This window comes from Adiantum capillus-veneris, chromosome 18 (genome assembly GCF_014529385.1).
Source record: "Adiantum capillus-veneris isolate H3 chromosome 18, ASM1452938v2, whole genome shotgun sequence".
Classification (NCBI taxonomy): Eukaryota; Viridiplantae; Streptophyta; class Polypodiopsida; order Polypodiales; family Pteridaceae; genus Adiantum; species Adiantum capillus-veneris.
In genome coordinates, this window is record NC_140948.1 from 116,837,843 (window position 1) to 116,862,310 (window position 24,468).

The 24,468-nt window shown below is 43.8% G+C and overlaps 1 protein-coding gene across 4 annotated transcripts in view; it reads right to left on the bottom strand.

Moving 5' to 3' along the window:
* Positions 1–494: 494 nt before the first annotated feature.
* The window catches only part of LOC147436264 (ketose-bisphosphate aldolase class-II family protein), a 221,722-nt gene continuing 197,748 nt past the window's right edge, over positions 495–24,468 (bottom strand). For all 4 annotated transcript variants that reach the window (XM_086489196.1, XM_086489194.1, XM_086489193.1 and 1 more), the window contains exons 34-42: positions 14,773–14,917; positions 13,930–14,012; positions 13,743–13,853; positions 13,590–13,664; positions 13,421–13,486; positions 1,995–2,183; positions 1,765–1,875; positions 1,610–1,690; positions 495–965 (exon numbers count right to left, since the gene is read on the bottom strand). In XM_086489196.1, the coding sequence (XP_086345322.1) occupies positions 768–965; positions 1,610–1,690; positions 1,765–1,875; positions 1,995–2,183; positions 13,421–13,486; positions 13,590–13,664; positions 13,743–13,853; positions 13,930–14,012; positions 14,773–14,917 (1,059 nt within the window). In that variant the 3' untranslated portion in view covers positions 495–767. The remainder of the gene's footprint in view (positions 966–1,609; positions 1,691–1,764; positions 1,876–1,994; positions 2,184–13,420; positions 13,487–13,589; positions 13,665–13,742; positions 13,854–13,929; positions 14,013–14,772; positions 14,918–24,468) is intronic.

A 24,468-nucleotide genomic window follows, 5' to 3' on the forward strand; every position in this document is an offset into this window, starting at 1 on the left:
AGAGAGGCTGAACAAATACAACACTCCGAAGTATGCTCTCATCGAAAAGAATTGGAAAGACTCTCTACTAGACCAAACAAGTCGAGAAGAGATCCTTCTGACATTGACGAGCTAAGAGGTATAAGAGCATCCTTTGATCTTTCTTGAGAAGGAAGAAATCAAATTTTCCGACGACAAACTTTCCGAAGTACAAATGCGACACTCCACACATTATCACACAAGAAGGCCATTATTTGAATTAAAGGTTGTGTTTGGAAAGCATATGTTGCAATTAGAGAACTTTCCTGGCAATGACATGCTTACGTGCATGACACCTTTTGTTCTATGCAATATTCCAATAGAAAGGGTCTTTGATGTACATACAATACTCTCATCTAGATGGTGACATATTTCCAAGCACACTTTGAAGAACATAAGTGTAGATGTATCAATGGAACATGTTGGACAACATGGCCATTGAATCCACTTAACCAATATCATGCGCAAGGAAACAATTTGAAAACCCACGAATTCATTCCAAACCATTATCTCGACCCTTTGTTGACAAATGTGTTGAAATTATGAGAAAGAATTTGTCAGAGTCAGCAATGACTGGCTATAAAAGAATGTACCATTTGCCTTTATTATCCAGAGTTTTATAATTAGCTGCAGGGGTCAATACACAAATCGTCGTGATTACTATCCTGCAAAGAATAGAGTTCTGTTCAATTTGATAATAGATCAAGGGATCCATCCATCTGCATGGGAATTCTCCGACTTGCAATCTTCTATGCTTTGCCTTCTCCAGATGAATATTGTGAAGAACTAAAGAGCTTTAGTTTCTCTGCGATGACCATCTTCATTGCTTCTTCAGCAAATGACAGTGTGTCAAGAAGATCCTTCTTGGGTTCCTTCAGTGCAGTGACATAAGCTGACCGTACCTCAGTATTGACATTGAACTTGCGAACGCCGTTCTTGATACATTCCTAGAATGAACAAAAGTTTGTTTAGTAATGAGCTGACAAAGAAGAGTTTGTCTTGGGATTTTCCCCCATGATCTCATTGTATATCTTTCTGAGTTTTTCCCATATCTCTGTATATGGACGTACAGTCCATTTTATGTAATGCCAAGGGTTAAAAGCCCCATTTTTTGCTCACAAAAAAAAAGGGCACACTTTTTGTGTGTGTGTGTAAATCTTGGATTAATTTACAGATGGGAAACCTCAACGTGAGGATAAACACACATACACACACATTTTGGTAGGACTATATTGTACACGTGGGAGGACTCAGTGAGGGAAAACCCACAATGAAGATAATGTACAGATGATGGTAGAGATGGCATGCAAACAATCAAAACACATCTTAAGTGGCTGCAAAGATATCTCAGCAATGCTAAAGGAAAAATGTAATTTTAGTCAGATGCCACAAAGAAGTAAAAAGGGACCTGTACTACTCTAAAGGGACCACAAGGCCCAAAATTGAACCTAAAAATGGAATCATCTGTCAATGAGTTTGATATAAGCAAAAGACACAGAGTGGGACTTCAACAGTCAGCTTTGAAAGAAGAGGGACTCTCCCCATAGGCCACTTCATGCTGTGTGTTGCAGAAGCGAACGAAGAAAAATACCTTTACAACATGGCTTGGAAGGCCAGATGCACCATGCAGCACCAAGAATGTACCATATTTTGAAGTAACCTCCCCAAGTTTCTGAATAAATCCCATGGTAAAAGTCATCATCTGTAGCAAAATAAATAGAAGCTGCCTGCCACAGAGTTTCTTACCTGTAGAAGATCAAGCTTTAACTTCGGACCATCTTTTGGATACTTTCCATGAACATTCCCTATACAGACAGCAAGGGCATCGACCTTGGTCTCTCTTAAGAATTCATCAGCCTGATTGAGACCCATACCATTGAAATGAGATTGCTGAAAATTGGTTGCAAACATGCTATTGCAAATTGCTTACAAAGTATTAAGACTGTGCATCACGCAAACTTAAAGACCTTACAAACCTGAGCTGGGTCAGTCAGCTTCTCTTCATATTCTTCTATTGTCATGCCATCTTCTGTACCAGATAATCTGCCAAGCTCAGCCTCAACAAATACATTTTTCAAGTGGGCAGCTTCTGCAATACGCCTTGTACATTCAAGATTCTCTTGAAAAGGCAGATGTGAGCAGTCTATCATAATGGAATCAAAACCCTGCAGAGAAGACACACCTATGTTTTATGCCGAACATATAGGTAACTCTTAATTAAGGTTTTTTTTTTCCAAGGAAAACAGTGTGCACACATTTCGCTTTGATCACATCTCGATCTTGAACCTTATGAATGCGTTACGGTTTTCCGAGTCATGCTAAGTTTCAATGGATGTGCTCTGCACCTGAACCTCTTGTTACAATATTAAATGAAGCATATCTTGTCATCTGCAAACTGGTGAGACTAAGAAGAATACTACTGTACCTAATTTGTTGAAAGCAATCTGGCAAATAAATTACAAAGAAAACTGTTATGGTACAATTTGTCTCGTCTCATAGAAAGTCATAAGATTCTAAATGAATGTTCAAATCAACTCATTAGTAAGCATATCATAGCAAAAGTAAGCAGTTTGGTTCATGAACCTTGTTAAGTAGATCAGTTTTCATCACATCCAAACATGAGGGACAGCAGCAGCTACTCACAGGAGCCTGGTCCAGGTACTCTCATCTTTTATAACTTTGTGTATGATACTTTTTATGTTTGGATTATGCAATTCCTGAGAATATGTGTCAACTTAGAACATTGTTATCACTGTCTATCTAGCTCCCTCAGAAACTGTGTGATGCTTTAAGGCAAAATTAGTCAATAGAGACATTCACAAAGCTACCTGAGGATGATCATTGAGACTTCGAATCTGTATCTCTGCAGTTTTTGGGAAGCATTTTCTTTTATTCTAGTTCTCTTTAATAAAGAAGAATCGGGAAACTGATGATAAAAAAGGAGAAAACTTGGAAGGTCTGAACCAATTCAAAATGACTGATCCATGGAATACTCTTTGAGTGTATGTGAAAATAGTGAAGGATCTTGCTGCCCCATGATTGCCATGTCGTGAAAGTGAAATCAATCACTCTTGTCAGCAGCCTCCTAAGTGTAGCAAAAGACCACCAGTGCTTATTTCAGCAAAACAAGAAAAACAAAACCCTATTTGAAACCCAAAGAATTTTAATTCTCAGGGCTTGTTTATAGTATACGATGTGAAATGTCATCCAAATGTTGTCCAAATCAAAAGGCAAGTAGCCCTACACATGCGGGAACATGAGGGCTTGCTATGGATGCGACTGGCACGCAAAACGGAGCCCAAAAAAGAGAATTACAGCTTGCTGTAATTTTCTGCATGTTTAGGGTTTGGCCCTTTTTGATGCCAAAAAGTTTCAGGAGCTTCAAGGAAGGTAGGGAACTGCAAAATAGGTTTTCTGATGCATTTTAGAGGCGAAAAACAAAGATTTCAATGTGCTGTATTTTCTCACTGGGTTTGTCAAAGTGCTCTAGTGCGTCCGGGAAGTCACCTAGTGTCACAAACTGCTGACGTGTCAAGCCATTGAAGAACAGAGCCAACCTACGGATCCTCGTCGATGGGACCTAAACCCTAAGAAGAAGCAATAGAAGAAGTTTTACCAACTAGTAAAGTCTTGCCCAGTGGCCTATTTTTAAAGAGGAGTTCCGACCAACTTATGGGACCCCGTCTGATGGGGCCCAAATGATTAGGGAGAAATAAAGCAGGACCACACACACACACATAAGACTTGTGTGCCCGACTAATGACGTGGCAGATTGTACGGCCATCCCGAAATTTGCGCTGCCTTGCTGACGTGGCACCTTGTACGGATTTCCGTGTTTAACGCTGTTGCATGGTGACGTGGCAGTTGTACGGATTTCCATGATTGGCGTTGGCAGCTTTTAAGGAGTCTAGATGCTTTTATAACTTGAATGCTTTTCATGTAAACTGCTTTTGGGCCTAGGGCTTTTCAATTAAACCCATGGGCTCTTACTTTGGCAGTCTACCCGTGGGAGATGCAAAACAGAGCTATGGGAGTTGTACCTTGTTGATGCAATATAAAGAAAAACCGAAAGGGGCGCCATGGCTTGGGGCCACTTGGGGTGGAACTCCGCCACTCCCTGTCTCGTGTGTTGTGCATCTCTTTCAAAGTATGTGGTCCAACAATTGGTGTACTTGGCAGAACATTAAATGAAGAACCCGACACATGATAGAATTGATTTGGAAGCCCTGCACAATTACTTGGGCTCTTTAAATCCTCCGCTGGCCCCAGTTGTCCCTCAACACGTTTCCCAAATGTATTCTTCTGTACCACAAAATCCTATGGGAGCCTCGTCTCAACAAAACTTTAGGGATCTCTCTCAATTTTTAGGAGGTATTTTGAGCATATGACTTCACGAGAACATTCTCGTGCTACTACGGAGATTTTACCTCCTATGCCCCTTGGACCTCCACCTTACACTACTACTCCCCCCCACCACCTGTGGCCCCTCTCCCACCTTCCTATGCGACTATTCGACACCTCCGACAACGGATGCTGGTCCAAAAACTTTTAAAGATTGGGGTGCTACAGTAAAGTTTTTTGCATTCTCCGGTGTCCACGATGCTCACAACGCTCTCAAATTTCTACAGCAATTTGGCATCCTGTTCAGAAATGGGAACTTTACCGAAGAATCAAAGTTGCTCAGAGTTACATCTTTTCTTAAGGATAGTGCATTGACATGGTGGGCTACTCTGGCAAAGAAACCGGACTAGCCCAAAACTTGGATCGATTTCAAGTTAGCATTTTACCCAAGCTTTCTTGATGAGACATTCGAAGTAGATATGATTGCAACATGGTCTGGTCCAGGATGTACCCTTCGGACACACTTCCAATTTACAATCAAAGGATTTTGGATGCTTATCTGCCAATTTCCACCTTTCAAGACATTACTTTTGCAAAACAAATTGAGAAGTACATTGAGGCCTACCTTTTCCATTGCGAGACTACTGTGGAGGAAAAGTAGTCTCAAATATGTAACAACTTATGTCACATGCAAGAGTGGGCTATCACATTATGTAGAAGGAATTGGTATTCATTGAACCTTCTCTCAAAAGAAATCCAAATCCTCGCTCCTCTAACCAAGATACCCCACAGCCAAGAGCAAGTACAGTTTCCAACACTCCTACTCGAAGGCTCACTTCTGAAGAGATGGCACAATACCGATTAGAAGGTAGGTGTTACAAATGTGGCCTTCACGGTCACACTACTTGGGACTGCCCAGAAAACCCCAATAATAAAAGACCCTCCACGTATGAAAGCATAGGAAATAAGAAGTTCCGACCTTCAGGTGGATTGATTTCCAACTTGATAGGTGTTTCCACCGTCGATGCATCCAATGAACCATGCAGAGCCATGGGAAAAATCAAAGATCAAGATGCCCTTATCCTCTTCGACTTTGGCTCTATGCAAAATTTCATCTCTCCAAAGTCAGCTGCAAGATTAAGTATCGAAGAATATGCCAAAGGGACACAAAATTGAAGCACAAACGGCCAATGGAACCTACACATCATCGACACCACTGATCGGATCACTCAATTACAAGTTCAAACATGTTTAGATCCAGTTGACTTCTTCATTATGGATTTGGGAGGATGTGATGTTCTATTGGGCATGCCATGGTTTTACAAATACCATGCTTGATTTGAGGACAGAGAACGAACTAACTAATTGACACGGAAGAACAAGGAATCGGTGTTGAACTTAAGAAATCAAGCTACTCAAGGAGCGACTGCAGTTTAAAAGAAAGAACTATGAATGTAGATTAGAATGAACTGGGAATTTTGTTGTATGAATTTATAATCAATAAAGATTAAGATTATGATTAAGATTAAGATCTTGGATGTGAATACCAATCAAGCAAGATCTAGTGTTCCTTTATAGACATTCGCTAAGATCTTGGGTGTCTGATCAACATCTAAGCAAGATCCATTCATCAATGATCATTTGCGTGGCACTAAGATATCTGAGTGACCTTCGGGTCGTGACCTTGACTGTGTTTTGTAAATAAGAGAAAAACTGTTTTGCACGTGTACTTGAGGACGATTACTCTTCTTTAAGAGAGGGGTATGTGACAAGCTAATGACGTGGTAAACCGTACGGAACCCCTATGGTTTGAGCTGAATTACTAACCTGGTTATAGTACGGACGTTTTGTGAAATGCGTTGAATTGATGACATGGCAGACCGTTCGAAAATCCCGCTTTTTGCATTGCTGCTGACACGTGGCACACTATGGATTTTCCGCTTTTTTTGCTCGTTGCTTTTGGAGATGTTCCATCAAGAGTTGTACCAATTTGAAGCAATAATAAAGAAATACCGCAGGGGGCGCCAATCTTTGGGGCCAATATGTCTTGGCTGGGAAGGCCGCCGCGACGTGTCGTTCATTTCTCAGATATTAAGTGTTTGAAGTATTAAAGTGTAAAGATTGCAGTTATTTCTGTGTTTCCGTCCGATCACACACCGAAAGTGATTATGGTTTTATGATGATGTATGGCAGACTATGTGTCACTAGGCCATTGCAACATAAGGTTATGGTAGAAAGTCATGTCCCATCGTATGCAGGGCATCGTGGTATAGATGCGACAATGAAAGCGGTCGAGACATTATTTTATTGGCCAATGTGGATGCCTTTGTGCAAGCATGCTAATTTGCCAAAATGTTAAGTTTGACCGGCAAAAGACACCAGGGTTATTGCAACCATTGCCTATTCCAGATAAGCCATGGGAAAATATTGCTATGGATTTTATCTTTGATCTTCCAAGAACGCCGACAAGGAATGATGATATATGCACCATTATTTGTAGGTTTAGCAAACACGCCCATTTCATCCCTGGCAGGAAGAAGATAAAATTTGATCACATGGCACGGTTGTTCATGTACAAGTACACCATGATATGCCACAGTCTTATTGTTAGTGATCGTGATCCTCGTATGATGAGCCTGTTTTGGAGAGGCTTGTTTGAAAGCATGGGCACTACACTAAAGTTTTCCTCCTCATTTCATCCTCAGAAGAGGCTAAATCCATTGTCTTAGATCTGATGAAATGCTATGTGTCACATAGTAAGGGCAAGTGGAGATAGTATTTACCCATGCTTGAGTATGCATACAACAATACGGTGCATTAGTCAACAGGCAAGGCACCTTTGAAATTGTTGCGGGTGGCAAAAAGGTTCCTCCCATTTTGCACACAAGAAATTGGATTTTTTAAGCAGATCGATATGTAGAGAACATGGATGAAATGTATAAGAAAATCGAGCTTGCGTTGGAGAAGACTCAAGCAAAGTAAAAAAGGGCTGCTGATCGTCACCGATGTGAACTATTGTTTTCACCTGGTGATTGGGTTCTTCTACGGTTTGAAAAGGCCGGATTAAAGAAGATGAAGGGCAAGAAAAGGTTGTTTCCGAAGCTCAGCATGCATTACTATGGGCCTTTCAAGTACTTGACAAGATCAATGATGTTGCTCATAGGCTGAAATTGCATGACACTTGGAAGATTTATAATGTGTTTAAAGTGAGTCTTCTAAGACCCTTTGCGGGTGATGTGCTAGAAGATATGCCACATGAAAATCAACTAGAAGTTGAGGAACTTAATGAGATCTTCGTACCTAAGCAGAGAGATTTTGGCACATAAGGAGAGAAAGTAGGAAAAAGTTGCACGGCGTTATTTGATTGTTCAAGAACTATTCACATACGGATGCGAAAGTGGATGGAAGAGAGTGAACTGTTAAGAGTCACCGAATATATTGCAACTTTACTTGAAGCCTTTGATTTACAACATATGTATACCCCAACTCAACATGCTCAAAAGAGGGGTGATGATGGAGATAGCACATCATAAGTACATACGGATTCAGTGCCATAGAAGTGTACATGGCTCAACAAGTGTTAATGCTCACTTCTATTGCAAACAAAAATAACACAAGTATGAGGTTTTATTAAGTCATTTGTATCGACCTTTCTTGCGGATACATGTGCTGATAAAAGGGTGCTAATCACACCAAATCATCCATGGCATGTATACTAGGCATGCAATCGAGGACGTTTGCGATTTTGGGAGGTGGGGGGGGGGGGTATGTCACGAGGCTGTGACAACCACTAACTTTAGTTGCTGGTTTCTTTTCCTTGATTTTTATTTAATTTTTGGACCCTCTTGTTGAAGTCACAAATGGCCGGACATTGTATGGCTAGTGTGAAATAGTCGATGGCCGAGAGTGTAACCCACGACAATGAAGCCTAGGTTTCCATGAGATGGCTGAGCCGATCGACACTGAAATCCGAGTAGTAAAAGGGTGGCTACACTCAGTTCAAAGTCATTTAGGCCCCATGCGACACTTTATAAGTTGGTGGTACTAGGAAACTAACTCAAAAGGACAAACTGGACACATGGCGGCTCTTGAGTAATCTGCCAGAGACCTCAGCAAGGAGGGGGCGCCCAAAATCGATGAAGGCAAGAGAGAAGGCTGATTTGACTTTATTAAGTGCCTACTGTGTGTGTGAGTAGTTGGTGTAGGTGATCATAGATTTAATGGAAAGCTTTCCTTCTCCTCTGTCTTATGTAGTACGATAATTCAGCTTTTGTGTACCTCTCTCCCTCAGAATCGTGATGCCCAACTCAAGGGCTACTTATCTGTATGTACAGTTCTGTGGGTTCATGCACGATTACCGAGGCAAGAGCCTATTGCACAGGTACCGGATTAGCTAACTACGAATTCCCAACAAGTATAGGTTGATCCGGAGAGATTTCTCGCAAGAAATCTCGTCCAAATCAAAGGGCAAGTAGCCATACAAGTGCGGGAACTCGAGAGCTTGCTATGGATGCGACGGGCATGCAAAACGGAGGCCAACACAGAAAATTACAGCTTGATGTAATTTTCTGCAGGTTTAGGGTTTCTGCAAGTTTAGGGTTTCGACCCTTTTTGATGCCAAAGAGTCCCAAGAGCTTCGAAAAGCTAGGGACCTGCGAAACAAGTGTTTCGGTGCATTTTAGAGGTGAAAAACAGAGGTAGTTGCAATCCGTGAAGATGACCAAGAAAAACCAAATGATCCAAATACATCAACAAGGGGTGGGTGGCAATGACATACAGTAAGGCATTGAGGGGACAACCTTGGCGGACAGAACACCCAAGCGGCCAAGGGTCAGTCAACTCCTCATCAAGAAGGCCTGAAGACATACTATGGGCATATAAGAAATAGACCACATTAGATGACTTATGAACAAATCCAAGGGCCCGCATTGTGTCAGCTATAAAATCCCATTGTACTATATCAAAGGCCTTTCCAATATCAACCTGAATCACGAGCACATCTTGCTGGGTGTATTTAGCATTTCCATGCCAATCAAAACATTCGCCAAATTGTCTATGATTTGACGACGGGGGATAAAACCATATTGAGACGGATGAATACCTTCATGAAGAGGCTCCTTGATGCGATACACAATCATCTTTTCCAAGATCTTGTATACAACGGGCATGAGAGTGATCGAATGCCAATGCGAAAACTGCTCACAAAGTGCCTGCTTGGGTAATAATTTCAGCAATCCTTCTTTCTAGGATGTTGGCAAATTCTGCTTACTACATGCAACATTGATCATGTAGAGCAAAGGCTCCCAAAAGGAAATAAAAAATTCCACTGTGAGGTCGTCCCAACCAGGGGAGCACCATCGGCCAAGAGCAAGCAAGGCTGAATGCAATTCATGCTCAGTAAAGTCAACTTCCATGGCTCGGGCATCAGCAGGCGAGAGAATCGGATGCAGCATAGATAACAAACACTGTTGTCCATGATGAGTTTCAGTAGACACTAGAGGTGGAGCAGCAAATACTTGCCCAGAGTGCAAAACCATGGCATCAACAAGGTCACATTTAGAGGCTGTCCGAGAACCCGAGCTACGCGTAACCCTCTTGATGGTTTGAGAAGCCCTGGAATGATGCAAGTGCTTAAAACTGTTTCGAGGCGCAACCCTTATCCACAAAGGCCCTATGTCGAGCTCGATTCTGCCATTTATCAAGTTTGCGTTTATCATTATGTTGCAGGCGCACTCGGGCTTGACATAACGCTGTTAGCTCACCTTCACTCAATGAGCACGCAATAGCCAAAAGTTAGAGCTTTTGATACATTGATTTGACATCCTCAACATCTCCCCGTAATTGATGCATATGGTGCTTGCCATAATCTTGAATCACACATTGCACTCGCATAACGAAACGATACCAAGTAAAATCAGAGTAAAGATACATCTGGGTGACCAAAGGGGGAATAACATTATGAATCATCTCTCGAAATGCCTCATGAGAGAGGTAGGTATTAATGATGTGTAGTAAAGGTTTCCGAGAGAGAGGGGTTGGTCATAGTGTAGACCCCCAAAGCACAAGGTCATCAAAACATGAGCATGATCGGACAACAACATGTGTGATCAATGCTCATCTCGTATACAAATTCATCATATATGCAGGACATACCACTGATCTAATCTTGCACATTACAAGGATTGAGCATTATGGCGAAAAGTGTATCCAGAAACATTCGGATGCAATAGACTCCACAAATCCAACATGTGTGTGTGTGCAATAAAATCTGTCCAAGCTTGCAATTCCACACCCAACATGTGCGAATGACCTGTAGTGTTATCAGAAGATGCGGAAGCATGATTAAAATCACCCACATAAGCAAAGCATTGGAGAGCTATGGATATAAAGACATATCACGCCTTAAAGCAGCCCATTGGCCCGAGACTGTATGCGCATAGACCCCCCAAATTCATACACCTGGCCATTAATCATACATTGAACCACTGTCAAGTGACTTGCCGGATCATTGTACGCAAAAACTGATTGCAGCTCATGCCTAACCATCATTAAAAAACCTAAGAAGCTCGTCAAACCAGCATACGCAATCCAATAACCTGCAAAGTACGAGCATTGCCCAACGAACTCATGTTGATTGTGCTCTTGCAAAACAACAATATCTGCCTTACATGTATGTACATAGTGCTAGGTTAATAGCCACTTCGCAAGGTTGCATAACCCGTGCACATTGTATGAAATGCATTTAACACAACTATGCATTCAAAAAATATGTACAAGGCAAGAGAAAAAGGTGACTACGTTGACGTGCCCATAGGCACATCATCGGCCAACCGTGTTTCGACTACAATATCCTGCATGCCTGTATCAAGGGAAGCAACGCCAGCAAGGACCACCTTGTTCCATGTTTCCGCAAGTGTGCGATTATCATTACAAGGAAGGGGCTTTTGCACCACAGATTTCATAGCAAGGGGTACATAATTGCGAGGGGAAAGCGGTAATCGTACTTTTAACGTTTTAGCCTTTCCCTTTTTCGGAGTGCTTGGGGAGCTGGTAGATTTGACTTTCCTTTATCCAGAGGCGGAGTAGTAGTCAAGGTGGAGGGCCCAATAGAAGATAATCTAGGATTAGAGACCTCATTCTTGGGGGGGGGGGGGGACCGCAAGCTCTGGAACAGCTGAAGGAGGAAGCTACAAATTTGGCTCAGGCCATTCAGATTGCATGTGACCAAATTTCCCACAACGAAAATAGGAATTGGCAAATTTCCCCCATTTGAGCTTGAAAGGACGTTTTCCAATGAGAGGGTCACCCGAGTTGACATTAATGCCTGCGGGGGTGGGAAGATCTGTATCCCAAAGCACACAAAACCGATTCGTGTTTGCATCAAGTGTGGGAGGACACATCACTTTACCCAAACGAGAAGCAAGCATAGGGAGAAAGTGTCGCCATGTACACGGGAAGCCAACTATCTCCACCCAAACTGGACACTTGTGACGGATGAGGCTTTGATAGTCTTTAGTGAGGGCCCATGGCAGTACATGTGTCATCCGTGTTCCAAAATACAAGGAAGATAATTCCAATAACATGTTGCCAGCGTTAGTGTCTGCCAACAAAACCTCATTCAAACCTCTGGCACCAAAATACACTCCTCCGACCGCTTGACGTGTAAGAAGGAAATCGACCCACTAGCCCACATCCTGCGTAGTGCGCATCTTGCCTGGAAAAAACAAAATGACCGAATTGAGAGCATACTGAGCCACTGGGTCCATGAGGGCTTGAGCTGGAATAAGCACTTCCATGGGGGGTTCCCGACCCTCCCAAGCATTCCTGGCATCCTCAAAATCCTTGAGCAAGCAAGCTCGGATTTCGCCCATTTCCGAGGACTCTATGACCATTTTCCTGCGCTTGTAAGAGCAAAGAGCAGGAGATACAGAATCTGTGATACACCTTATCGGGAGCGCCGAAATTCTGGAGAGCTGGAGAGAAGCCTACTGGAGCGAACAAAGACCTTAGATCATATGTACACTTAACTTTCAAATGCAAAGCTAGTAAATCCTTGCTTCTGAGGATCTGCTGCTGTGAAGATTTAATAACTGCTGAAATTGACCCAACTGGTTTTGCACAGGAAAAGCTTGCGAGCAGAAGCTCTCTCTCACACACACACACACTTGCACCCTCACACATACAAATGTACAGGTGAAGAAGCACCTGGGCCGAACCCTAACCTGCTGTGAACCACTGATGCAGGCAGCGAACAGTCCTCCCTCACGCGCGCAGAGACCCTTGCTACAGAGAGAGGATCTGCTCATGCTACCTGGAGGACAGAGCGCTCTGCTGACGAGAAGACCTCTGTCAGCTGCGGAAGTGAAGATCTGTTCACGCTAGGGTTTGCAGCATAAAGGGTGCAGCAACTCAACACGCAGCAGCACACAGAGGACGACGCGCTAGGGTTTGCAGGCGTGGACAGAGTTTTCTCTCTCACACAAACACTTGCAGACACCTACACCCACACACACACACATCACACTCAGAGCCGGTATGTAAAGCTCGCAAGTGAGGAAGGCCCAACTGACCAAGCAATGTAATGCTGCTGCAATATGTGATGTGAGATCTCCATGGGTATCACAGAATCTAGCTCCAAGAGTTCATAAAATAGGTGATTTATATACACTGTCTATGAGATGAAATATCCGAGATAATCTGAGTGTTTTGTGTGAGGCATCTAACCCCAAGTAAAGAGAAGAAGGACAAGTAACCCTTATTTGCTGCTATCCCCATAAGACCGTGAATATTGCAAAATTTTGTACACATGGAATAAGAGAAAATAGGGCTGGCAGATAATCCAGTGTGCTATAATTACTTGAATGTCCCATTTACTATGACACTTCTGCCTTTCAGGTTGTTTTCAAGGGTGAGAATTTCTCTTGTTTAAATCAAATCGTGGCTCTAGCTTGTAAGGTATGATGACATTACTAAACTCGGCTTCTATGGCTGGACAGTTAAAATATGATGAATTAGCATTTACATTCGAAAAACGTTGTTGTATTGACTTGAATAACTTTACCATATTCATAGCCGCCAAAATTTCTTGCTCATCAGTCCCATGATCCAAATGTACTGCAATTGGAACCTTTGAGAAACACATAAAAAACTATGAGTTCAAAGGCTTCAAACATTTCAAGAAATCAGTGTTTGACTGATTTATCCTCTCAATACACAAAGCATTCCCTGACCTTCGCAGTCTTTGCAGCTGAAATGCAGGCTGCAACCAATGCTCCTTTACCATGCCTAAATGCACTTGGATGGATCTGTTTTAAAATTTTCACGGTCACTTCAAAATACGAACCTAGCCTTTTGCCAGCCCCACCTCAACAAAAGAGACATGCCTGTAAGATGGCAGGGCTCAATTCAGACTCTGCAGCAGCCACGACTGCTAGGATCGCCTCAAGGTTGTAGACATTAAACGCCCCAACAGCATAATCTTCTTTTGCTGCTTCCTGTCACAAACAAACTCACATTATTTTTCAAAAGCAGCACAAAATCTGGTGAAAAATGCTTTCAAATGACACATACAAGAAGTATCTCTTTCACAATTTGAGGCTTGCTTGCCCAGCTTGTTACGATGCCAGCAATCGCAGTAGAGCTCCCTACATTCCCTGCAGAAAAAGTAGCAGTTGTCTCTTCCTCTTTGAAGACCTCCAGACTGATCTTTTAGCTGGTTTTGATCACTACTCTGTTGGTCCATGTTTAAAGCAGGTTTTGCCTGTGCTTAGGTCATGGAAGATTCACAGATGAAGTGCTCTAAGACATGTACGGCCTTCATCAAATCACACAAAAAGATGCTAGAAAGGTTGTGCATAGACCATTGGCATATTTGGGTTCAATACAGTTATATTGAAAAAAAATTCGGCACATCAAGAAATAATACTACTATTATTGGCAAATTAAACAGGAAACGTATAAGAAAACAAGGCCACAGCCCACATGTACACAAAAACAAGAAAACATACTACTTTTCTTGGCATATTAAATAGGAAAATGTATTTAAAACAAGGTCGTGAAGGCTTTATTGGAGCCTTATCCCGAACGTCTTTTAGATACTACTGTCTGTTTATCAAAATACTTGGATAGCACCATCATATCACATAACCAAGGAGAAACACTTCCTCTCATTATTACACTAAAAGAAAAAAGAGCATGTTCTGGTAAGATTGACAAAGTGATTAAGATCTGATTCCGCTGATGGTCCATCATATCACATAACCAAGGAGAAACACTTCCTCTCATTATTAAACTAAAAGAAAAAAGAGAATGTTCTGGTAAGATTGACAAAGTGACTAAGATCTGATTCCACTGATGGTATGCATGAAATCATGGAGACAAATGCAATTATAGCTAAGTCAGCAGATGCTTAACCTGGAAACACAATGTATGGTATTCCAGGATGTCTGCTTCCTACGCCAAGCTTCCAGATTGGAACACCAGGTAGTGCTTGACCAAGAACTTCTGCCTTCCTCGCTTTCATGGCTTTAGTTGCCAAGTCTGAAGATGTTATTCCACCCTGTTGCAAGAATGAAAACCAAATAGTTCTACAGTAAAAGGAACAAAATTGAACATTGTTTCAAAATTAAAAAATCCACTTTTCATTCTTTTAGAGGCACCAAAAGACACATATCTCATTGTCCTTAAAAGACGCAAACCCTAAAGATAAATACAAATTTAAAGAGATTGACAAGGGCACATACACGCTGTAGTCTGAAAAAGTTCATTTCCTTTCAACACAAGTTTCTAAGGTTTCCAAGGTTGAGAGGGAAAGAGAAAGGAAGGAGCTTTTTTAGCATCTTAGCAGAAGAATCCTCATAGAATCGCAACAGCAACAGGGGATGAGAAAGCCGGCTGAATCTCCCTCTGTCTAGTCTGCTCATGTCATAGTTGGATGCCTCTGATCTCCCTCTGATGTACTCTATGGGATCAATATCCTGGTGCTCTTGGTGGTCTGCAAGATCAAACAGTCTTTGCCTACTCTAATGTAACCTCTTTGGCAAGACCATCACCACTCATCTCACCACGATGGAAGGCCCAAGTCAGGGGGTAACAAGTGTGAAACTGGCTCCAAAGGGGAAGGGGAGCAGGGGTAGGGATACAAAGTAAAGGCGAAGGGGTGGAGGGGCTAGGCTCACAACCAAGTGCAGATCGAAGAGGTGGAAGAGGCAAAGCCAGAGTGAACGCAAAGGGAGCGATGACTGGCAATGGATGGAAGTTTATCAATCGCGAAAGAGTCTATGGGGTGGGAAAGTTGAAGAGGGTTGGCAATGGTGGGGGCAGGCTCCTGAGTGGTAGCAGGGAGCCTCTAGGACGGGCACTCCGTGGGGTGGCTGACACCTTTTAAAGAACTGGCAAAGCTGCCTGTTAGCACGAGCACATCTAGGACGGCCGACCAGCTGAAAGGCATCTAGCAGGGGCGTTAACCTATGTGTGCAGCTCACTTTTTGGCCGCCAACTGGCTGGCTGGCCGGTGTAGTCCACTCCCCACCTCTTCCAGCCATAGCAACGGCACCTTCCCATCCAATCCGAGCAGGCATTTTCAGAAAAACCGTCTCCTTGAGGGCTGGCCGGAGCAGTTGTGCTCAAGATTGGCAGCCAGCCGTGGAAGATTCCTCAGCATCTTCTCATGGGTGGAGACTGGCTGCCCGGCACGATGTGCTAAGGTTATGTGAAGGGACTGGAGTGGGGGCAGGCACTACCGGGCAATGAAGTGCTGATGACGAAAAGCATGGCGGCATTGAACAAGCTGCCAACCATCAGTTGGAGCATTGGAGGATTGTGGGTGGCAACTCAGGACCAATGACGAGGTAAAGTGGGGCACTTATAACGGGACAGCACCACATGCCAACTGAAAAGAACAGATTGGAACAGACTTTTAGCACTTCAAAACAACTAAATTGAGAGAGAGAAGAAGAAGAGAATTTTAACGTTGTAGGAAACTATCCCAAGAGACCTTAAAGATCTATCCGACGAGGAGAGTTGAACTCAAGACATGTTTTTCAAGAGGGAAATGGCATGACCAATCTACCACACTTGGATGATAGAAAGGTTATACCATTTTCTTCTTTTTATTAGCGCACACACCCACACCCCCACACACACGAGAAGAAGAGAATTTTAACGTCGTAGGAAACTATCCCAAGAGACCTTAAAGATCTATCCGACGAGGAGAGTTGAACTCAAGACCTGTTATTCAAGATGGAAATGACATAACCAATCTACCACACTTGGGTGATAGAAAGGTTAATACCATTTTCTTCTTTTTGTTAGAGCGCACACACACACACCCACCCACACACACCCACGAGAAGAAGAGAATTTTAACATCGTAGGAAACTATCCCAAGAGACCTTAAGATCTATCCGATGAGGAGAGTTGAACTCAAGACCTACTAATCAAGAGGGAAATGGAATAACCAATCTACCACACTTGGGTGATACAAAGGTTATACCATTTTCTTCTTTTTGTTAGTGTGCACACTTTTTTTTGTAAATCCTGTAGGTATCAAGGCTAGAAACAGTCAAAGTAAATCCTGTAGGTATCAAGACCGGTGTCTCAAGCGTCATAGGCAAAATGCAGCGCTTGACCAAGAGATAATTTGAAATACGGAAAGGGGTCAACAAAAGTGCCTTGGAACATTAAGGAATCTATGGTGCCAGATGGCCCACATAGTCCAAAATCTGACCCAGGTGAAGAACACCGCAAACTGAGATTGCGGTGACCGAAGCACCCCAAAAAGCCAAAATCGTTTGTGAAAAAAGCCGAAAGGAAAACGCAGCCGAAGAGCAGTCGACACTTGCCGAATGAAGGCTCTGGAGTGATGACAACACCACAATAAGTGTGGCACGGTCTCCTCAGCTTCAAGGCATCTGGGGCAGTGGGAAGGCGCAATATGCCAAGCATGCAACACACTGCCAACAGGTAGAGCTCCCACCAAGCACCGCCACAAGAAAACACGTTCCTTCAAAGGCAGATGACTCTGCCAAGTGCGAGATAGTGTGTGTTGCCACCACAAGGATGACTCGGAAAGCGACCACAGCTGATTACCTGATGCACAATCCATACATCAGACTGAAGGATGGCATAGACACTGGCACCTGAGATGCAGTCCAATCTAGTAGTAGCCAGATTCCAATCAGAGAAGCGAGAGTCCACATCCAGAGGATGAATGGATGAGTGAGCAGCAAGGATCCTTTGAATCACCCGCTAGAGAGGAGAATAATGAAGGCCCAACCGAAAGCGGGTGACAGCATCAGCGAAAGAAAGAACATAACCCGAGTCATCAACCACCTGATGCACCTGACAGATTCCTTTTTGGGAAGGAAAATACGCTTGGCGAGGAGACCGTTGAATCAAAGTCGAAGCAAAAACCCTGCTCCAATGCAGACTCTCCAAGCAAAGAGAGTTACCCCCAGAGGATCGTCGACCATCCCAAGCCAAATGCGAAGTGACAACCTTCCAATCAACAATTGGAGAAGAAGTAAAGGGACATCTAGGAATGTGTCCTTCAAGCTTCCCAAAAACAACATCCCAATAAGTCGGTTTCCAATGACCAAAAGAAGGGGTGACAATGTGCGCACACAAATGTGTGACCATGAGAGCCTAGGGTTGCTGCTGCTCCACCAAAACTGGCAACAACATAGCTTTCCGAGCCAGAAGATGACATCTCAAGTCCAAAATATTTAACCCTCCAAGCCATTTGGGAGAACACAGCTTGTCCATAGATAGAAGCCGAAGGCCCCTCTTGCTAGACGAGGTCCGCCAAAAAATGATCTAAAATATTGGACATGAGGGACTGCAAGCGCAACTGAGGCCAGGATAACAAAGGCACGTAAAACTGCACATAAGCCACAAGGATGCATTGGACAATCCTGAGACGCACATGAAGTGGCCATGTCGACAATTTTCAATAATTCAACTTGGAATGCAGACGTTGGAGCACCCAATCTAGTTTTTGCATAGCCGATACATTCCAACCCAACGGATAACCCAAATAGCGAACCAAAACATGTGGAGGAACAATCTCCCCAGGCCACAATACCTTATGCCAATCACACTCTTTCAGAGGCAATCGCTTGGATTTGCAAAAGTTAACTTTGAGACCTACTGCTAATCCAAACAAGTGAAGAGTATGCATAATCTGCTGTACATCATCATAGTTATTACGAGGCATGAACAAAGAGTCACCCGCATAAACCTGACCAACAAACTGCCGACCAGAAGGTAAAGTCAGGCAATGTAGCCTACCAGTGGAAGTCAAGGAATCCAAATACATAAACAAGGGATGAGTAGCGATCGCATAAAGCAAAGCACTCAGAGGGCAGCCCTGCCTTACCGACTGTCCCAAAGGCCAAGATTCTGTGAGAGAACCATCCAGCAAGCCTGCTGAAGTACCGTGTGCATACAAGAAAAGCACGAGACGGGATAGCCTAGGCCCAAAGCCGAAATGTTGCATGGTATCCGCAATGTAATCCCAAAGAACAGTATCAAATGCCTTTTCATTGTCGACCTGAATGACTAAGATATCCTGTCGAGTATATTTTGCATATTTTATACCAATGATGACATTCGCAAGGTTATCAGTAATTTGACGTCGCAGAATGAAGCCGTATTGAGATTGATGCAAGCCTTCATGCAGAAAGCACTTAAGTCGGTTAGCAAGCATTTTTGCCATTAATTTATATACCACAGGCATGAGTGTAATAGGCTGCCAATGTGAGAATTCTTCACACAATGCATGCTTAGGTGTCAGCTTGAGCAAACCTTCTTTTCAGAAGGAGGGCAATTCCTGTTGTTCCCAAGCAGTATTTTCATCGTGAACAATAGAGGCAACTTCAAATAATCCCAGGAGAACAAGAAAAATTCCACAGAGAGACCATCCCAACCAGGAGCTCTCCTTCGACCCAAATCAAGCAAGCTGGCATACTGTTCCGACTAAGTGGAAACAACTTCCAAGTCTTGGGCCTACCGCATCGAAAGAATGGGAGTAACATGCGATAGAAACATGTGACGCGCTTGGCGAGCTTCTCTCGTGGGAGAAGAAGGGACCTCAAAAATCTTGCCATAATGAGAGTGTAGGGCTAGTGCTAGCTCTCGGAAAGTGGAGGTCCACTCCCCTAACGGTAATTTAACTCTCCGTACAGCTTGAGACTGCCTCGAGTGATGCAAATGCTAGAAGAATTGTTTAGAAGCACATCCTTTATCTGCAAAAGCCTATTGACGAGCTCGAGTCTGCCATTTGGCCAATCTCCTCTCATCATTGTGCCTTAACATAGCGCGAGCAGAAAACAACTCAGTCATTTGAGCGTCAGTAAGAGAAGAATGATTAGCCAAGTACATTAATTGGCTACAAGCATCCTTTGCCTGATTAACCTGTTCCCTTAATCGTGACAAATAATCCTTGCCATAATCCTGTATAACCGATTGAACACGCATAACAAAACAGAACTATGCTATGTCCATATCAACATACATATAGGAGAGCAAAGGCAGGATGTTATTCACAATCATAGTGCGAAGAGGCTCATGCTTGAGATAAGCATTAGTGACATGCAAAAGTCTCTTCTCGGGTAGGCGATCATTGACATCAAAAGAGCCAAAACGAAGTTTCAAGCATACGGGAAAATGATCCGAGAAACACATAGCATAATCAATCCTCATTTCGCATACAAATTCATCATACTGTTGCATGAGAAAAAGATACCAACGATCCAGCCGAGCGTGATACATCGATTGAGCATTGTGTTGAAAAGTGAATCCTGGATCAATCGCATGTAAAAAGGGCCATAAATCAAGCCCATTACATGTCGAAAGAAATTGGTCTATGATTGCCGTTCCATACGAAGCATGTGAGAATGGCCAGTAGTATTATTCACAAGGTTTGGTGCATTATTAAAATCCACGCAGAGAAAGGCATTGGAACGCCAACAATAAGAAGAGATAGCACTCCACAACCGTGCCCTATCTGCAAAAGCTGTGTATGCATATAATCCTCCAAATTCGAAAACTTCCCCATTAACAATACATTGGATGATCATCCATCTCCCAGCCGGGTCATTAAAAACGAAGGTCGGGAAGAGTTCATGTCGAACAAGCATACACACTCCAAAATGGCCAACTGATCCTGCATAAGCTATCCAGTAGCCCGCAAAGTAAGAAGTCTCTCCTGCAAATTGATGCTGGTTATGCTCTTGAAGAACGACAATGGCCGCTTTACATGTATGTACATAGTACCATGTAAGCCGCCACTTATCGTGATTGCATAACCCACGCACATTATAAGAGATGCAATTCGAAGAACTATGCATTCTATATGGTATATATAGTGGGCGAGGAAAAAGGAAAAGAAAGGGGGGAGAAAAACTCAAGTAACAGTGCCCATTGACACATCCTCCCCAGCTGTAGGTGCCTGAGAAGGTGGGTCAAGACCTGGACCTCGATGATTGAAAATAAAGGCACCTTGCGATGAAGAAACTTCTCTTGTAACAACTTCCTTGTAAGAGCGAACCTTGTCCCAAGCTTCAGCCAAAGAAGTGTTGTCATTACAAGGGAGTTTTTTCTGAGCAACATTCTTCAAGGGAGGCACATAATTACGAGAAGATGCCGAAACACGAGTTGTAGCAGCTTTGGCGGGTTTCTTGGGCACTATCCAAGCTTGAGAGGTCAAAACCTGTTCTTTTTCCTTTTTTTATTTTATTTGGAGAAATCGAAAGTGCAGACAATTGTAATTGTTTCCCCTTGCCTTTAATCGCCCCAGCTGTCAGGGAGGAGGTTGAAACTTCTGGTTTGAACATCAGTAGAAGATTTCGGAGGCGAGCGAGGTTGAGGAGCAAGGACGGTGGTTGCAGATTTGGTTCTGGACATTCAGATTGCATATGACCAAATTTACCACATCGGAAGCAAGAATTTGCAAACTTGCCTCATTTAAGCTTAAATGGACGCTTTCCAACCACTACATCCCTTGAATCAATCGAAATACCTGCTGGTGTGGGGATATCCTTATCCCACAGAATACAAAAACGGTTTGTGTTTGCGTCCAGCTTAGGAGGGATAAAGACTTTGCCCAGCTGAGCAGCCAACAAAGGAAGAAAATGACGCCAAGTGCGAGGAAATTCGACCACCTCAACCCAGACGGGACACTTGTGACGAATGAGACTCTGTTAGTCCTTGGTAAGAGACCAGGGCAACACATGAGTCATCTGCGTATTGAAAAAAAGAGGAGACATTTCAGGCAGAGCATCCCAAGCATCCATGTCGGCCAACAAGACTTCGTAGAACCCTCGCACGCCAAAGTAAACCCCTCGAACTGGTTGCCATTTGAGTAGGAAATAAACCCATTGGCCTACATCTTGAGCCGTAGGCATTCTACCCAGGAAAAAAAGAATCCCCGCTTTAAGTGCATATTGAGCAACAGTATCCATAAGCTCCTGTACAGGGATGAGCACTTCCATGACGGGAGCGGATCCTTCCCAGGCTTGACGTGCATCCTCGAAGTCCTCATGCAAACATTCTTTGATAAGGTTCAAAGCATCCATATCCGAAGTTTCCATGGCTTTCCGACGCTTATATATATACTGATTTGTCGAATCCATGTGAAGCTCACACACATACACACACTCTCTTTTTTTTTTTCTGAGAGGTTTTTGATATATAACTGCTATAGACACAGACAGACACACACACCGGCTAGCTGTACAGAAACACACACCTCTCTCTCTCACACAAGACGACGGAAGGACTGCGTGCAGGCGAGATCAAACTTCAACCATCGGCGCGCTGTGAAGGGCCTGCACAGGGTAGATGTTATGCAGAATAGAGTCGCGCGATAGACGAGTGGCCAAAGGATTCACCACACCCAAAACCCCCCACGAGCGTACACGCACACACACACATGACATAGACACAGACACACACGAACACCTTGAGGTCCACAAACACGCAAGGCTGCCCAATAGGCTGTCGCAGCAGGACGTGCTGAGGCTGAACAAGCTGGAGCTGACGTTGCCACGCAGACTGCTGATTTGCCCAAGGGCAGATACACGCAAGTGGTAAACCAAGCGCCGGCAGAGGGCTCGCGCAAGTGCACACACACACACCCACACACGAGAAGAAGAGAATTTTAACGTCGTATAATCAATCTACCACAATTGGGTGATCGAAAGGTTTTACCATGTTCTTCTTTTTATTAGCGCGTGTGCGCGCACACACACTCTGAATTGAGAGAGAGAGAGAAATGAAATGAAATGAAATGAGAGAGAGAGAGAGAGAGAGAGAGAGAGAGAGAGAGAGAGAGAGAGAGAGAGAGAGAGAGAGAGAGAGAGAGAGAGAGAGAGAGAGAAATGAAATGTCATATTAACGTCTTCAAAAGGCCAAAGTGACCTATGAGACCAGAACGTTACAATGTGGTGGATCTGATACAAAGTCAAAGTAACAAATTGACAAAATAAAAATATATGGAATCCTAAACTGGTAGGTGTGAACTAAGCAGCTAGCTAGCATAGCTAAATCACAAGAGATCCAGCATCGATCGTTGGCGGATCTCATCAATCTCCTCCATGGTCAGCAGTTTGACTGGGCGTCGTGCATGTCGGGCCAAAGTGATCCGAATCCTCTGATGTAGCCTCCGTCGATGCTGTGTAGTCCTCTGCAGTCGTGGGTGTGTGGACCTCCCTAGCTCAGTCACTCGGTCGATCAGTGTGCTTCTGGTGTGAGGCAACAAGCTTTGCTCTGGTAGTAACTCCTCCGGGTGTCCAGTGTCAACTCTAAAGAAGTCTGTGATGTGTCTCTGAGACTGGCTAGCCTCTCCTCTCATCACGCTCTCTTTATGTCTCCGCAGCTCGAGCAAAAACAAACCCAAGCATCTTTGATCCTCGTACCTCATGACTTTGGAGAGTGGTCCAAAGCCCTCTCTGAACAAACAGTGGAAGCGGCCTCGTATCTCGTAGTAGGCGGGGCAGTGGCATGTGTAGTGCAACTCTGTCTCAAGCTCCATGTCACATAGGGGGCATGTCTTGGCCTCTGTTGGTATCCGCTGTATCTCCCAGTCTCGATCTGCAGCTGGTGTGAAGATATGCGTATATGGCTAATAGCACATCTTATCCCATGAGACAAGTGGGTGTCCATGTATCTGGGCCTCGTCACAAAACTGTCCTCTGTAAGCTAGAGAAGATGCTCTCTGAAGGAAGTCATCTTCATGCCCAACTCCTGTGCTGGCTGTATCCATGTCCTCCTAGTGTCTAGCTGAGTCGGGTTCTGCCGGATGAGAATTGTGATCTCAGACTGTGTAAGAGTCAGAGAGGGTGCATCCAGTGAGTATTGGAAGGGGGGCAATCTGTCTATGCTGAACCCATGCGCCTGAAACCATGATGCCATCTCCCCATACCAACATGTTGTATCTCCCTGCATGGCTAACTGTCGAGAGGACTTAAGTGCAAGGCGGACGTATCTGTCTCTGCTCTCAATCTTATGCACATGTACCTAGCTTGCTCGTCCCTGCGAGCTATATGTATCAATGGCTGCAACTCCTCCTTGAATAACACTGCCGCTCCTCCTTGAATAACACCCTCTGTGCTATGATCGTGTCTCCTGTCTACAGGCCGTCTCCCATTTGTATCCACTAATGTGAGGCATAGACTGCCCAGGGGCCTGATGTGTCTCAGAGTAGAAGATGATGTCTCTCCCGCTAAAACTCTCCTCAAAAGTACCCACATCAAGGCACATAGATCCATTACAATTCTAGGTAGCAACTTTGAGTGTGGTCCCATAGGCCTCACACTGTCATGTGGAGCGTCGCTCCAATATCACCACTCTTCCATCTCGGTAAAAGCAATCTTACCTTTTTTCCTTGCCTCTCTAATCTTTGGCATTACCTCTTGCATATGGGCGACCTGTAAGAGGGTAAGGTCATCCCCGAGAAAGATACCCGTCTTCTTAAGAGTTGGTCTCTTCTTCAAAAAGTCCTTCGCTTCCATGGAGGGAAAACGAAGGATGAGTGCCATGGCTTTTTCCCCCTTGCTCCCATTGTTCTTATTGTCCACTCTCCAAGCTCTTGAGTGCACTGGCTCATGA